At 31.0% G+C, this 18893-nt stretch overlaps 1 protein-coding gene across 1 annotated transcript; it reads right to left on the bottom strand.

The window, feature by feature from the left end:
* Positions 1–8190: 8190 nt before the first annotated feature.
* On the bottom strand, positions 8191–18541 carry LOC143079234 (ubiquitin-conjugating enzyme E2 variant 2-like). The gene is made up of 4 exons (XM_076254471.1): positions 18447–18541; positions 13541–13686; positions 11374–11508; positions 8191–9027 (listed from the first exon to the last, which is right to left on the bottom strand). The coding sequence occupies exons 1-4, from the start codon at positions 18466–18468 to the stop codon at positions 8884–8886; spliced, it is 447 nt and encodes a 148-aa protein (XP_076110586.1). The 5' UTR covers positions 18469–18541; the 3' UTR covers positions 8191–8883.
* Positions 18542–18893: the final 352 nt, after the last annotated feature.

Here is an 18893-nt window from a genome sequence, read left to right as displayed (position 1 = left end):
TCCTTTATATCAAACCTACAAGCATAATTCTTGTTTCACGTTAAACATTAGATTTGTATCTATCAAATACAGGTTTGAGAGTTTAAGACTCGTATTGTTTTGATCTTTAAAAATATGATTTATTTCATTCCCGCCAAAAATAAAAAGTAAAAATGAAAAACATTTCCAGTATCAAAAAATATCTACCAGTGATTTCTTCATAAAAAATTCAAGAAGGAAAGTGCCATGTGTACTCTTCAAAATAAAGCAAAAAAAGGTGTATGTCACCGACCTTTCAAAAAAGTTATGAGTAATTTTCATGTTTTTTTCTCGATCATTTTGAAGAAAAGAGTTGTCTTTCTTTAGAATATTGCATCTGACGTCATAGTACAAACTTTCCTTGCTGGCGCACTATTTGAAAAAAATCGCAAATTGGACGTTTGAAACCCACATTCAAATTTCCAAGAATAACAAATATATTCACCTACTTTATTATCCAGTAATACAAGATATTAAATGCATGTATCAGTATCAGTCTGAGATCTTATGTTGTTGTTGCCGCACAATATTTAAAACCTTCAGAAACACCATCCGTCAGAATGGAAAATTGTTTGAAATAACCTTTCACGCAGCTTTTGTTATGAAATTCTGTTTTGTCCTCTGTCCCTCATTAGCAAAAGTATTGACAATTTAAATAAATGAAAGATGGCACTGGCTTACTTACAGAGTATTTGTCTATATAAGACTAGATGTGTGGGGTGTTTTTGGCGTCAATTTCAGAAGTTTGCCGTAACGAACTCATTCGCTACTGTTGACAGACGGACACACAAAAGCATAGACGGACTTCTGTATACCATTATTTTTCCCGACTACGACGAACGAAATTATTGCATCGAGTTTGTGAATTCATTATTTCTTAGTATTTAAGATGCAAGAAAATCAAAATTATAGGTATAACATATAAATTAAAGTTTTTGATTCTAAAACGTTATAAATCGATCATAAAATACAACCCCTGTTATTACTACATCACGTGTTTTAAATAAACGAAACAGTAAATATAAAATACAAAAAGTTTTTAATTCAAAAATTAGTTTAGAAATAATTTTCCGTTGAAAACTACAAAGTAAGATTTCTCCAACAGGATAAAATATTACAAATCGAAATTGCTCATTTTGGAAATTAAAACAAAAAAAAAGGTTGTTGCCGGCATTGAAAATCGAAATTTGTTTTCAATCTTACCGGTCATAGTTGTAGCTAAATGAAAGGGAGAGATTTAATGTTGGATATTATTCTTGCAATTGTTTTTGTCATAAGTTAAATTTACAACAATTTAGGTTTAAACACCGAAAATTTTGATTTTAATTCATATTCGCTGAGTATTAATTTTATCAATATGTTTTGCCTTACTTCCTACTGTATGTATGGTAAAACTTTGGTTGGCTTCCTTGCTTTGTTTGACATAATAAATGTTTATTCAAGTTTTGTAATTAAGATTGACATCTTCATATATAGGTATGTAAAACTGTATATATGATATCTAAATTCAATTGGACGTTATACAAAATTTACAAATAAAGCAAGTAAGCTAACCAAAGTGTTGATCTACATACATTAGGAAATTAGCTGTAAGCTTCAGTGAATTCAGGCGAAATGTTTTGTCATAATTTTATTTTTACTATAAGATTTTGTCAAATAAGCAGTGTAAATAAATTTTAACTTCAAAATTATTGCAAGATCAGACATTATTTTCGAGAATCATCCAGACATCAGTTACATGCATACGTTTCCAGTATGTCAAAACTTCTAGGAATAATTGTTTATCCGCCTAACCTTCTGAATATTAATTTTTGAAATTAATTTTTGAAAAACTGACATTAAAATTAGAAGGATCATATCATAAGGAACATGTTTACTAAATTTTAAGTTGATAGGACTTCAAATTCATCAAAAACTACCTTGACCAAAATCTTTAACCTGAAGCGGGACAGACGGACGAACGGACGCATAGACCAAAAAACATAATGCTCATTATTGGGTCAAAAAAAAAATTTTCACCTATCTAATCAACCTGTACACAATCGGCGCAAACGAAAGACAAAATCTACGCATTCCAAGTAAAAGATGAAATGCCGATCGGCGCAAATATAAGACAAAATCTACGCATGTGAAAGAATAAAAAATATGAAATGCAGATCGGCGCAAATGCAAAAAGTCGAGCTCAAAATTTATATTTTATTGTTTTTGTTAGAACGAAGGTTAAATATAGTGTAGTATCTTTTGTGTCCATCTGTGTTAAATTTCCACAAGATATCAGCGCGACACTTTATTACTCTTTCCTTGGCAGACGTATTTTTAAGCTTACAAAACCATGTTGGATTTCATGGAAAACGCTAAATAGGAAGTTATCATTTGACGTTCTTTCATAGCTAGAAACAACGTCATAGAGCTTTTATGTCACTACCAAGTTGCGTTAGTTGATGCGCATAAACAATAGGCTGTTTGGTCTTTAATCAGTAGATAAACTGCCTTAAAATGATACAACCTCAGGATATATATAATCTGAAATAATGCAACATACTTTGGTTCCAGTTTTGTTTAACAATAGATTGGTAGTTTACTTATATTCAAATCTCTTGTATGGAGTAGATTAGGAAGGCAAATCAAGTTAACAAGCAACAATATTTTGTCCATAGTACACAGATGACCCACTTGTACTATCATTTTCTATGTTCAGTGGACTGTGAACTTGGGGTCAAAACTCTCATTTGGCATTTAAACTAGAAAGATCATATCATAAGGAACATGTGTAGTATTTTGTGTACTAAGTTTTAAGTTGATTGGACTTCAACTTCATTAAAAACTTCATTGAACAAAAATTTTAACCTAAGACAGACGGATGGACGGACGGACTTACAAATGGATGTGCAGACCGAAAAACATAATGCCCCTAGGTGGGGCAAAAAACTGATGGAATCCTTGAACTCCAATAGGTGACAGACTGTGTATTGACAGGGTAGATGTCGTCTGCTCTGCCTGCATCACCTACCATAAAATTCAACCAGTCAAATTGTTACAATCAAGAAAATTACAGATAAGACAACTTTTTTGGTATTTATTGATCCAAGACTGAAAAAAATATGTTGCTAGACTGTTGACACATAACACAATTCTTGATAGTGACCTTACATAGTGTGAATTTCAGTTGTTCTTCCTCAAAACTCTATTGGAATAGATTTTGTGTAAGGAGATAAAAAAAATAGTCTAAAGGGATTTGCTATATAAGTACTTTCAAACTGGACAATTTTTTAAATGTACGCTTCAAGAGACGAAATAGATATGACACAGCATGTGCATTATTTACTTTTAAAAAAGAGGGAAAACCTTTTCAATAGAAAAAATTGTCAGCACCAGAAATAAAATTAAGAAATAATTTGTTATTGCTCAGAGTGAAATATTTGTCATAAAGGGCCAACCCAAGGTAAAATCACGATTTATTCAAGCCCCCATGAATTATTTCGATTCTAATAGGACAAAAACAGCAATTCTTTTGGATCGTAGCGCTCTAGGTGAAGGCAAATATTTGCTGTTCCCATAAATAAACGCACTATTAAATTGGCATAAAAGAATGGAGCAAACTGAAAAAGTAATAGCTTAAACTATTAATAATAAAGTATTTAGATAGTTTTGGATGAATTTAAATGATAATTTACTTACATGTCTTCTAATTCTATGTTTAAAAAAAAAATGGCTTGGACCACATTTTAGCATTATTTGTTTACGTTTCCTAATTGTGATGATTTTCGGTTTCACAAGCGTGTATTTTCCCGTAAAATGCTTATATTCTTACATCATCATTCTATGACGTCTGGAAGCTCATTAAAAAAAAGCATAAGACGTGGGAGTACGATCGTAACAGCCCAAACAATATATTCATGTTTTACCAAGGGTGTGTATTCAAAGCGTTTGAAGGACGTCATGTTAGAATGTGAAGTAGAAATTCACACTGGTTTTATACAGGATTTACTATATTAAGCTCAACAACTGTGAAATATGTTAAAAAAGATTATTCAATGACAAAATACATCGATACATTCAAAATCTGGTGCTTAGTATGTGGCAGTGGCATAAACTAGGTGCCAAGCTGTGTATTACAAAGAAAGTGCTTAGTATGTGGCAGTGGCATAAACTAGGTGCCAAGCTGTGTATTACAAAGAAGTGCTGTTCCTATGATATACAAGTTATTCTGCTGTAGTTATTGGGTTTGTTAGTATCATTAACATCAATAGGACAAAAGTAAGAAGATTTGGTATGATTGTCAATGTGACAACCCTTCGCCAGGTCCCCAATGACGTAGATATATGCAATTAATTATATCTTTACCACAAATGGCATTTCCCAATATCATTTAAAAAAAGCTTTGTTCTATATCAATTTTATCAAAAACTTATTACATGGAGTTCAGAAACCATGACCACCAATGTGGTACTCGGACCTACCTTATGGTAAAATCTACCAAATGTTAAAATAGTTCTATTAAAAATTCAAAATTATCACACCTGAATTTCAAGTCAAATGGTAAACTATTTTTTGTAACTAAAATCAAGCTTGTGCTGAAGACCAAATAAGAACCCATATATTATGTGTGATCTTTAAAGTTTAAACATGTATATAGTTTCAGTAATTGATAAAACAAGAATTTGTGTCCCTAGAAAACCATGGCCATCTCCCTCTTTCAAGTGTCTATGATTGGTGTAATTGGATGCATATAGATTTAAGAGTTCATTTTATAAGCATCATGTGTACCAAGTTTGAAGTAAATGTGACCACAACATAATGGTATACTACCTTTACAATAGACTTAAACCTGAAAATTACTTATTTTGTACCATCACATTTCTATGTTCATGATCAGTGAACCATTAAATCATGGTGTCATGAACCTGTTATTCAGTGGACTGGTTGTCGTTTAGTGATGGGATTCATAAGTGAATGAATGTCATCTTGTTTTCTCTTTTTTAGCTCACCGTTCCAAATGAACAGTGAGCTTTAGCCATTACTTGGGGTCTGTAGTCATCTGTTGTCGTCTGTCTGGTGTAAACTATTTCAAACATCTTCTCCTCTGAAACCACTGAACCAATTCAAACTTAACTTAAGCTGAATGATCCTTAGGGTATCTAGAATAAAGTTTGTGTTTTATTTTCTGTTTTGTCAAAAAACATGGCCACCATGCTAAAAATAGAACATAGGGGTAAAATGCAGTTTTTTGCTTATATCTCAAAAACGAAAGCAGTTAAGAGCATATCTGACTGGGATAAAGTGTTCATAAGGTAAAGTTCTATCAGCCCTGAAATTTTCAGATGAATTTAATAACCCATTGTTTGGTTGCTGCCACTAAATTGCTAATTTTAAGGAAATTTTGCAGTTTTTGGTTATCATCTTGAATATTATTAATGATAAAGATAAACTGTAAACAACAAAAATTTTCAGCAACGTAAGATTTTCATTAAACCAAAAAAAACAAACTACGATGAAATTGGACACTTAAACTCTTAAACGAAAGATAAATGCCAAAAAATCAAGGTGAGCGATTCAGGCTCTTGAGAACCTCTCGTTTATAGATGAGACCGTTGGTTTTCCTGTTTGAATGGTTTTACACTAGTAATTTTTGGGGCCCTTTATAGCTTGCTGTTCGGTGTGAGCCAAAGCTTCATGTTGAAGGTAGTAATTTGACCTATAATGGTTTACTTTTTACTAATTGTGACTTGCACTCATAACCACATCTTCTATATAAATCTGTAATTTGGTACATTCTTACATGTATATAATTTTAAATCTTCACATCTTTATGCATATGAAAGACAAATGTTGCTAAATTCTATGTCTTTTGGTGTCTTGATCAGTGTTCTGAAAATCATTTTTTTTTCTTTGGTGGTCCTTGAGGAAAATTTGTTGGTCCTCAATATATACCAAAATTGTGTTGGTCCTAAATTTAGTGGTAAAGACCTTTAAACTGCTACATTTCGAGAACTACTGTATACTAGTGAAGAGTTGTCTCATTGCCAATTATACTATATCTTAATTTTACATATGTGTTCAAAGTTTCAAGATCATAAGAGCACATGTGTAAAGTAAACTTTCTTAAACAAAACTATAAAACCTGTAACAGGACAGACATACACACATACTATGTACCGTCAGATATATTGAGGCACAAACCAAAAGCCATAAAGCTAACTTACAATTCAAGACAGCATAAAAATATGTAGGTAGTCAAAAACCAGTCAAAGAACCATTCATGGATTTGAAAGAGAATCCTTATAAAGACCGAAAAAACTTACAAACAGAACATTAATCCTGAATTCATTAGAACAATTAGTAATTAAATTGGACCAGGACCAATTATCATACATTACAAGTCAACACAGATGATTAATGAATTGAATGTACAGTTTATTTTCAAACATATCAAGCAAAAAGTGAAATAAGGAATGCATATAATGTTCAGACATTCAACCTACATTCCCTACAAAGAGTTTACAAAGCTAGACAAATTAATGGAGTGATCTCCCCTTACATAATACTGATACAGAAATATCTCTATATAGGTGTTACAATTTACATGTTAAGGAAGTACTTAGGTGAAATTAAATAAATTTAGAATTTAAAATTGATATTATAAGTTAGAAGAGCATTAATTAAGGAACAAAATATGAGCAAAAAAAATTGATAGCTTATTGATCTCCTTTTCAAGATATTTAAATTTTGAAAAACGTCGACTTTTATCTTATATTTGCATTGGTGTATTATTTGGGTTTCAATTAAAAAGAAATAAAATCAAGAATCTACTAAAATTTTGAGCTATTGGAGTCTTGTATATGAACAGAAAAATGGGTGTTTCTATATCGTAGGAAAAAAACAAGGAGTCCGAACATCAAACAAAACTTTCTAAACCTCACCTTAAGTACATCCTTAATAATATTTTATTAAAGATTCAATCATATCAATTTAAGTGTTAAAAATTCTAGCAATGGCTGCTCTAAAGATATTATGATGAAACTTGCAGCTATAAGTATTAGGAAATACTTCAATTAATAAGAGTACAATTTTCTTTCATAGTTAGTCAAAAATACAAATTTTAATACCAAAAAATGCATATTTTCCATTGGTTTATTATATATAATCTAAGTCTGAAACAAAGAATTCAAAAGCAATAATTTTTAACAAACAACGAAAAATCTAAATCAACAAATAAAAGTTTTTTCCAAAACACAATGTAGGCTAATTAATAGCCATTGTTTAATTTACTGTAGGGTGATTTTTACACTAGATTTATTAAGTTTCAGAAATAAAATATCTGAAGTAAGTTTAAGCAGATACATTGCAAATGTAAGTACAATTATAGCAGAAAAAAATCTTACTTCAAACATTCCTTATTCTGATGAGTTTACAGATGTCTTTCGGAAATAATAAGAAAATTTAATGACAATATAATTATCCAAAAATGTATTTAATGAGACTATAAATTTATCATGCTAATTATCAATTAGAATCTATTGTTCAAGTTATGCTCTTTCCTAAGGGATACTTATCTATGTGCATGTGTTCCTAAATCTAAAAAAAAATCAACTCAAATTTAAAAGACAACTGAAGACCAAGAATAAATGATTTGTAAATATAATTGATGATTTTATTGCCAAACTATTTTATTTAAGCAAATTCAGAAAAAAATAAAAACCAATTCTACCAAATCCTTAAAATTTTTCACATTGAATTCTGTTAACCGATTATCCTATAAATGACATAGTAAGCTTTTAGTGGAGATTGCTAAAGAAGTACTTTTTTGCTGCTTTTTACAACAGTGGCACATAAAACACATGTACTCATGGTACTGGAAAATTAAATATTACATACAAAATATCAGTAATCTCAAATACATACTCATTTTAAAGCAAGAAATATGTCATAAAAAGTAACTAATAAGTAACATTATTTGTAGTTTATTTAAACCCTGAATATTTATGCAAAATAAATTAAAAATACTGATCTTGTTATTCAATTAACACATAAATTATTCTGACTTCACTTCAAGAATATGGAAAATTTACTTAAAATCTAATTTTAACCAGCATTGAATTACATCTAGTTAAGTTAAAATACAATCTAAAAATTTGTGATGAAGGCTATCCAAAATCAAATTGCCGAAGAGGCAAAAGTACAAAAGTTGCAAGTGAAATGGTCGACAACAAAGGGACAGAACTACATGAAGGTTAATATATTTTTTTCTAATTTTTTATATCTGAGATATGTTTAATAAGAAACATTCTTTAGTACAGCTAGGAAAATATATCTTAGCATCAATAATAGAAGTTGTCCTTCTTCATTGTCAGCAATAATTATGATTCATACAATTTTTGTTATGATTTTCCTTTATTTCTAACGCAATATACATACAACTACATTAAAGAAAGGCTATATTTGGGAAGGTCATCTATTTATGAGCATGTAATTGGTTTGAAAAGGAACAAAAGTTCAATTACAGCAAACGTCTAAAAAACCTATATTTTTTATCATTATATTACTGTAACTATTGATTTACATAAAAATCATTGTTCTTTTTCTTAGTTGCTGTACAGTTTCAACGTAGGTGAGCTTCCCAAAATATTCATCATAGCACTTAATTGATCCTTTCTCTGTAACTATTTGGAAGAAAGATTTTCGCCATGAGGTATATATACTCTTAACTTGTAAAGCTTTCACTAACTTAGCAAATAATGGGCAGACAATCTGTTAGTTAAGCCATGGTTACCTCCCTTCCAAATAGTTGCCATGACTAGATCAGACCTTGGCATTAATTACACACCCCATCAGTATCTAGGAAAACCAAACAAGAAAAGATTTCATTTAACTAAAACTAGTTCCTTCTGGTGGTTGAGAGAATTTAAAATTTTCTTTAAGTGTCATTTGTTTTCTGATATCCATTAAAATCTGTTTAATTGAGCATTCGTGTGTCCAGTTTCTTAATGCATCTACCTTCCTGGAATCAACCTGAATATAAAAAGAAAATAAACTGAGGTATTTACTGAAAGACTTCATTCAGCAACACCAGAACATTTTTTATCTTTTGCTTTAAAATGATAAAATATGTGCTCAGTTGATACATGTACAACAATTTACATTCTTCATGCAATTTGCAAGTTTTGATCATGATTGAGTCCAAAGAGATTCCATAAGTCCAGGATTTGCCATAGTCAGAACCCTGCTTTATCAACATAATCAGTATTATTTTAGGGTATTTTTTTTTTAAATGCCAGCTGTTTTTTGCCAAATTTATGCATTTGACATAAATGATAAAATCTCATTTATTTTCTGGTAAGGCCTAAATTAAAATATTGTTTGTTTGCCCTTTTGCGACCCTATTTTTTTAAACAGGGTAGGTAGGTAGGTAGAATATTTTATTTTATAGATACAAAATCTGAATGATATCATTTTTGTCTGTATTTGCTTTTGTTTAAGTATGATTTTACTGATCTTTACTATTATTAAAGTTTCTGGGACTATTAGTATAATAGTCCCAGGAAGTTATCAAAAAAAATTATCATGTAGAATGTGAAGTTAATTCATATGCACTACTATTTTTTCAAATATCAAAATATAGGGCTGTGCAGCATATTTTCAACTATTTATATCCCTGGAACTTGCACTAACATTCTGTACTACGTACATGTACCTTGTATGCTTAACTCAACCGAAAGGTTCATTAAGATCATATATCTCCCTAGCATGGTTTGTGAAACAGCGGTACAATGTGCAATCTATAGCATGCTTTATTCCGACATTCTACCAATTTTATCAAAATTTGAACTTAAATTATCAGAGATTATATCTGTGAAATAAAAAGAATATTTGACTAGAATATAAAGCCACAACCCAGCAGTGCATCTCCCACCATCATCGTCATGCAACCAGTTAAAAGAGCTAAAACTAAGCATTTGTCTTATTTTACTTTCAACCCTAGAGACTGAGTGTTTAAATTTTCGTGTGTCCCGGTGTTATCAATAAAAATTTAAAAGACTTGAAACTCAACTGTCACGTATTTTACATCGCATTTATAAATGGTCTGTAAGGAAAACTTGGCGATTTAACTGCCAATTATTCTCCAATTTACAGGACTTTGGTTCATGTCAGATATAAATAAAATATCAAAGCTGGTCGAAGTCAGCGTTAACATTAGTCCGAGATTACTCCGACGTCCAACAGCTGTTTTACCAGACAAGCTGGGGCCATGGGCTTGTCTGGCAAAACAGCCATTGGACATCAGAGTAATCTCGGACTACGTTAACATAATCCTGATCTACAGATCACAAAAGGCAAAGGTCATCCCTACATAGGATACAACGTCCATTAACAAAATATTTTGTACACACGTTGATAATTTTGTATTGGACGAACTTTTTTGAATGAACCCTGCTCTTCAAGTATAAAGACACAGGGCAACGTTCGTCATATCATGATTTCAAAACTTTCAACATCGATTTAAATCAAATGCTTCGAATCTCTAAATTGCAGGTGTTCATGCAAAACGCTCACGTGATAACAAACGGACTTGATAAAACGGGGAAGATAAAACCCGAAGATTCAGGTAAAAAAGTTGAGCAGGAAATACAAATATAAGATTTTCGGTAGGAATGAAAAAAAAAATAAAAATAAAATATTGCTGTTAAATACAAATAAAAGATTTTCAGTCGGAACGAATTTATAGGGTCGGTCAGTAAAGGGCAAACGAACAATATTTAAATTTAAGCCTAAACATTACTGGGGGAAGTTAATGTTATTGAAATTGGTCCAAGTTATTGGATAACTGTTTTGAGTTGTGTTTTTAACTTGTTATTTATGATATTCAGTATGATTTCAATGATGTTTATCCTATACCTTTTATTTTATGATATTCAGTATGATTTCAATGATGTTTATCCTTTACCTTTTATTTTATGATATTCAGTATGATTTCAATGATGTTTATCCTATACCTTTTATTTTATGATATTCAGTATGATTTCAATGATGTTTATCCTATACATTTTATTTTATGATATTCAGTATGATTTCAATGATGTTTATCCTTTACCTTTTATTTATGATATTCAGTATGAGTTCAATGATGTTTATCCTATACCTTTTATTTTATGATATTCAGTATGATTCAATGATGTTTATCCTATACATTTTATTTTATGATATTCAGTATGATTTCAATGTTTATCCTTTACCTTTTATTTTATGTCAATTCTACTTTACAGATACATATACATCAAATGAATTGTGAGATTTTTTTTTTATATACATTTTTTGTACAAAATTCATATTCCTTGTTTCACTGATTAATAAACTTACCAAACCTGTCTGAGGGCCAGAATCAAGTACACACGTCATTTTTAACTTGGATACAAATCTAGCTATTGGAGGTTTGTCTGGATAGTATTCACCACAGGTTAGTTTTAATGTATAGATTTTACTTTCAAAAGGTGTCTGAAAAATATAAAATCCATATCAAATAACAGTGTAATACAAGTAATATAAAGGTACCAAGTTCACTGAATAGACCAAATGATGTCTCTCAATAACAGTGTAATACAAGTAATATAAAGGTACCAAGTTCACTGAATAGACCAAATGATGTCTCTCAATAACAGTGTAATACAAGTAATATAAAGGTACCAAGTTCACTGAATAGACCAAATGATGTCTCTCAATAACAGTGTAATACAAATAATATAAAGATACCAAGTTCACTGAATAGACCAAATGATGTCTCTCAATAACAGTGTAATACAAATAATATAAAGATACCAAGTTCACTGAATAGACCAAATGATGTCTCTCAATAACAGTGTAATACAAATAATATAAAGATACCAAGTTCACTGAATAGACCAAATGATGTCTCTCAATAACAGTGTAATAATATAAAGGTACCAAGTTCACTGAATAGACCAAATGATGTCTCTCAATAACAGTGTAATACAAATAATATAAAGATACCAAGTTCACTGAATAGACCAAATGATGTCTCTCAATAACAGTGTAATACAAGTAATATAAAGATACCAAGTTCACTGAATAGACCAAATGATGTCTCTCAATAACAGTGTAATAATATAAAGGTACCAAGTTCACTGAATAGACCAAATGATGTCTCTCAATAACAGTGTAATAATATAAAGATACCAAGTTCACTGAATAGACCAAATGATGTCTCTCAATAACAGTGTAATACAAGTAATATAAAGATACCAAGTTCACTGAATAGACCAAATGATGTCTCTCAATAACAGTGTAATACAAGTAATATAAAGGTACCAAGTTCACTGAATAGACCAAATGATGTCTCATCAGTGCTACTCATAACTAAACAAGAATTAAATTGAGAATGGAAATGGAGAATGTGCCAAAGAGACAACAACCCGACCAAATAAAAAACAACAGCAGAGGGTCACCAACAGGTCTTCAATGTAGCGAGAAATTCCCGCACCCGGAGGCGTCCCTCAGCTGGCCCCTAAACAAATATAAAATATATACTAGTTCAGTGATAATGAACCCCATACTAATTTCCAAATTGTACACAAGAAACTAAAATTAAAATAATACAAGACTAACACAGGCCATAGGCTCCTGACTTGGGACAGGCGCAAAAATGCGGCGGGGTTAAACATGTTTATGAGATCTCAACCCTCCCCCTATACCTCTAGCCAATGTAGAAAAGTAAAAAAATTAAGCATATATTACACTGATAAGCAATTCAAAATATTGGAATTTAGTAGTTGCCCGACGGATCTGGAAAGCATAAACTCTTTAAAACTTATGACCTTCTGTTAAGAAGTCCCTCAGAAAAGTGTGACAAACATATTTGCTTTTATTCAACCTATAGGAAACAGGAAGTAAGTTGCTGATCAATTCAAAATTCACATGTTACAACATCATATGTAAAATCATTGTCAAGCTGCACACTATTTCTGAAGGCATTCCTGAGAATGGTGTGGCTGATATATTTTTGTTGAATGAACAAGGTGATTGCAATATAAGTAATATCATATTGGAAAACTGAAAAATGTGAAATGTTGAGTTGTAATAAAACTAAAGAATTATCAAGAATGGACCCTACATTAGCATGATTAGAAAACTCTTTTTTTTAAATTGAAAATTTCTGTTTCAACATTTCAGTAATGTTTCTGTGCAAAATACCCACTACAGTCCTCATGCAAATGTATTGTTCTGGCATTATTTAAAAATACATTTTCATTGTGAAACATCAGTTAATATACATGTAATTATTCTAAAACTATGATTTCAACTCACTAATAATTGACATTTTCAGATGTGTATGCCTGTATTACTTTTTTAACTGGTATATTTATATGTAGTACATTTTGTATTACAGATAATGCAGACTTGTACTAGATGAATGTCTGCAGGAGTTACTTAAATTGGGTAGTTGTTGAGTGTTGACAACCAACATTTCCTAAAAGGTATAAACACATGCCAGTAGTTTTTCCTATCTTACCCTTGGTGGTCCTATAATTGTTCCTGTCCAGTGTGTTAATGTATTATCATCATCATTTTCTAAACCCCAGCTTATTGTGCCGTCACTAACACCCTTCTGTCCAGTCTCTAACTCGTCTAATAATTTAAAATTTCTTGGTACTTTCACTGCAACATAAAACATAAAAATTAAGTTTATGTAGGACTGACATTCATGTACATGTATATATAACAAAGTTGTGAAAATGTGTTAAAGAGGGACGAAAGATACCAAAGGGACAGTCAAACTCATAAATCTAAAACAAACTGACAACGCCATGGCTAAAAATGAAAAAGACAAACAAACAACAGCACACACGACACAACATAGAAAACTAAAGAATAAACAACACGAACCCCATCAACTGTAACTGTTTAGTGATTTATGGTGGAAACGCAGACTATGTCTATGAATATACAACTATGCAGGTTATTATCTAGGATATTTGGAGAGGGAGATGTGACTCTTCATGCAGAGAAATTGGAGAAGTGTCAGTTTTTAGAGAAGTGGATTAAAATAATGTAATCAGTTGCTTAGTATTGTCATATTCATCTTTACACCTGGGGACTCAACTATGTAATTCATGATTATATATATATATTATTGTATATATACCCTTTTAGACTTGTTATTTAAATATACAGATTATTCAATAAACACATATATGCTAACATCTACATCATTTGATTCTAGTTGATAAATGTCTCATTGGCAATCGCAAAGATATTTCACAGTTACTCATGCAAACTTCATTCAGAGTGATGTTATATAATTAGACTGAATTCAGAATTGCATGTACTGTAAATTCAGAAATTAATGCGACGTTTTTATTATTGCGAAAAATGTGACGGAGTTGTAAAGGCAATAATTTAAACTCGCATTTTGAAATATTTTATATGAATTAAACAGGATTTTTTTCAAAATCGTCAAAATTAAAATCGCATTTAAGTCTAAACTGACAAAATCGCAATAATAAATACACACAATAATTTCTGAATTTACAGTACTTTGTTAATGATCATAGTCTTACTTAAAAGTTTGTAAAGCTAACAATAAATGTCAAACAAGGAAGAGTTTCAGTTCTGCTTTAATAAATACATTGTATCAGTGATGTTTTCCATTGATGGTACATTTTGTACTAGCCGTGGGTCTACATTGTTACCAGCAAAGTATGAAGTAATGGTACTAACTGTACACAGGGTATTAACAATTGGTCAATATTACAATCTCATTAGACAAGATAATGATTATATGAAGTATCTTCCACTAATATGTATTGATTTGATTGTCTAGGTAATATTTTGAATGGTTGTCAATAAAAAAAATAAAGATAAAAATATTTTGTCATTAATTTGTGATGGAAATTCAGGCTCACCCTTTTGACAAAAAATTGAATTAGTGTTTGCCCCCAGCATGCTATATTTTCTACCATGGTTCTATCTTGGATTTTATAACAGATTGTATAGAGCCTGGGGCCATGGTACGTTATTGTTTTTAGAAAACCAGTGCTGCTATGATAATTTCAATGGTGCTTTTTTAAATTCTAGGGAGAAATTGATGGATTTATTTTATTCCTTGTGGCAAACATATTTTTAGTAGACCCTAGTTTTGAGTCAAGAGCCTAACATTTTTTATCAGTATTTCTTCAAAATCTTTTCACCACTGAACATGGATCAGTATAGTCAGGGTTTAAGCTAGGATTTTGAGGGCTTTAGTCACTTTTGCGCGCTATTAAAATCAACCTTATTTAGTGTAAAAGCAAGGGACCAATGATGTATATTACTAGCTTCATCTTTTGACTTTGTCAGATTTTAAGGGATTGAGGCACCAGCATGATTGGCAGTTATTCTATGGTTTGACTGTATTGGCCATTATTATGAAAGATTCTGACATGGAATCCAGAAATTTAGTTCACAATTTCTCTTTAGTTTGTTCCAGGGGTCATTCCTGATCAACAAAAGTTGGATTCTATTTTTTTTAAACAAGGAATCACAGCAGAAATAAACTTGCAATGATTATGTCACTGTATAATCATTATCCATATAAAAGGTTTAAATCGATATTTGGAAATCATTTCTATCAAGTTGGAAATGTGTAAAATCCTTTTTGGAACTATAATAATGACTGAAAGTAGGTTGTAAACAAATCAACAATACATCACGTTTACTACTTTCGGTTTTAAAATGAAACGAAAACGGGAAGTGACACGTGGATAATAAATTCAAAACGATTCGGATTCATCAGGAAATGATCATTTATTGATTTAAATTCCTTTAGTAAGAGATATATATTTTTCTCTCTCATTTAATTGATTCTAAATGATTTCGTATTTTTTAAAGTCTATAAATAGTCCAAGGAATACTTTCACGCATGCGTAGAACACAATACAGGAAGCACCTGTTTAACTCGTGAAAGTTTTGAATAAACACATTAAAGTTCTTTATTTTAAATGGAAATTGTCGAAAGTTTTTGATGAAAATTTAAATCAAATATGACGAAAATGCCTTCGAATAACGAATCTACGACAAATGAACTTCAGATCGTTTGAAAAATATTGAAATTCAAATGTGAACTGTTCGGGAAATAATTATGATGGTCATTCAATTATGGGGTTTAATAATAATTAACGGATTGGTGACCCATCCGATGGCGATAAGCGGATTAGTTGTAATCACAACTTGTAACACCTGTTAAAAATGTTAATTAATACCTGGAGTAATAAACTTGTCAAAAACATGAAGACAGGTAGATTTATAGTTTTTATTGCGAAATTTTTTTACACTTTCAAAATTAAAGTGACGAAATTGATTTCAAATACTTTCGTCAATGAGAAAACCCTTTCGTAAAATACGAAAGTGACGAGCGCTAGCAAAATCACTGAGTATAGTTTTAATCCATCATACATTTTCATTGAACTTTAACACATTTTTGTTTAAAGGCAGCTGATCATGAAGCCCGCCTCAGAGTGGAGGATTTTCTCACTGCGTTGAAGACCCTTGAATTGGTGGCCTTCTGCTATTTGGACTGGTTGTTGTCTCTTAGACACATTCCCTGTTTTCATTCTCAATTTCATAATACATACATTTGTTTTGTAAATGAAATCAATATTATAATCATAGTATTTTTTCTTCCTACATTAGCTAGTATACATTGTGTACATGTGGGATATCAAATGGATTACCTGTTGTAAATTAATAACATGCTTAATGTTTGATTGAAGAAAAGCTATTTCCAAGGTTGGGCGGTAAATACCACGCCTGGTATTTACCGGAATTTACCGCCCCGAATAATACTCCCCAAGTGGTCAATACTGGCAAATATTGGTTGATTCAAATTTTCATGGTTGTTTTTACTATTTTTTTCATAACACCCCTTTTCTTGAATGATATTATTCCTAACATAGTTTATCTTTTTGAATAAAATGTAGCTACTGTGAATTTAAATATTTTGAAGGCTATACAGTTGCCATACTCATAGTATAATTGTTTACATGTCATGCACTTCATTTCAACTTTGATGGATAGTTTTCTCAATGTCAATCATACCACATCTGTTGTTGTTTTATATGTAACATGCATAAGATAATGAATAATTCAATCATGAAAAAAGTTGTTTTTTAAATAATTCATTTGTTTGTCATAGATTGTGTATGTGATTAAATATCCATGTCTTAATCGTAAGCTACAGCTACTTCTTTTTGTCCTAGAGGTTTCTGGTGCCTCAAAAAAAATATGATACATATTTATTTAACAGTACTTTTATCAATAAATTCAGAAGTTTCTACCAAAAACATTATTTCTGAAAATTGTACAGGAATCAACTGCCATGTCTGTTGCAAAAGAAACACTATTCAAAACTTAATATAAGCAGTAACAGTAACTAAGATCTTTACAATGACTAGTCTTTGGCAAACTAAAAAAAAACAATAATTGGGTAAAAAGGAGAGCAAATTGATGTCATAAATGTACTTTTACAGTTCATGTAATTTAGTTCATGCAATATTCTGTAGGTGTGACTTCATGATCACCATATCTGATTGATATTGAGAATTTGACAGAATGTGTCCCAAATTAGGGAACCCCTTGTTTTGACTAAACAGGCACAAGACAAATAATATCCATGTACAGTAACATTATGGATATGAAGTAATTAGGTAATGCAATTTATGATATCAACTGTTGTACAAATGTATATCGAAACAGGCGATTCTACTGTGAGGAAAGGTAGTGGGTTGTCATCCAACATTCCTGACAAAAAATCATTTATTCTCGAGTCCTGATAAGGTTTTATTCTGAAATCCTTCAAAAATAAAAGCCATATCCCATTATTCACACTAAAATATCTTAATCATGACAAAGGTCTGTTTGTCCCTCTACTGTATTAAAAATGTAAATTATGAGCATAAATATTGTTGAAAAAAGATTTGAATGTGGTCCAAAACATGATTTGGAAGAAATTAAATGAGTTGGTAGCACAGCATCATTTTGCTGTGTGTATCTGGTTATACTCTAGTAAAAACAAGATCATGAATCACTACCAGGCTAAAACAGGAAATTCTGAGTGTAAACTATGTAACCACTGCATCTTTTATTGAGTTAAAAGGGTATTTAAACGAAGTCTATCCCTTTTATCATTAGAATAACATTTAAAATGTGTCCTTAAATCAAAATTTGGTTAAATTCTTTATGAAAGAAATACCATGATGTTGTGAAAATGGGAGACACCAAACCGGCGTGAAATTCCAAAGTGTTTAACGAACAAGATTTACATAGAGGGCTCTCGTTCAAGATGTCAAGTATTAGGATGTGTGTTATAGAAGTCATTTGACATGTTTTTTTAAAACAAATTTCTGCAAAACTGTTAGAAAAATAGATATTTTGATCTCGACCTGTATCTGTGGAACCCGCCATGATGGTTGCTATATGTAATATCAGAACCGAGTTAGGAATGGGGCGAATCCGGATGAGTGTTATTCGTCACAGGTGTAAAATATTATTTGTGTTTGGGAGAAATTTATTTGTGTTTGGGAGAAATTGAGTCGACAAAACCTGCATGCACTAGAATTTTTTTTTAAATGTCACTGCCTAAACCACAGGCACTTGTCTCAGAAAAAAATTTCTCATATACCTAATATAACAGGTATAAATAAGGGGGGGGGGATTCTGATACGAGTGCCTGTGGCCTAAACCGATAATTTGCCCCCTCCCCCCCAATGAATGAATTACATTATCAAAAATTGAAATTGTACAAAAAAAGTTTGGTTACTATATCGACCACTAGACAGTTTTATACTTTATAAAAACTGCTTTGGACATATTGATTTATAGTGAAGAGA

Source organism: Mytilus galloprovincialis, chromosome 6, assembly GCF_965363235.1.
Source record: "Mytilus galloprovincialis chromosome 6, xbMytGall1.hap1.1, whole genome shotgun sequence".
Lineage (NCBI taxonomy): Eukaryota > Metazoa > Mollusca > Bivalvia > Mytilida > Mytilidae > Mytilus > Mytilus galloprovincialis.
Note: the sequence above shows the minus strand (reverse complement) of the source record. Positions and strands in the feature narration are given on the sequence as shown.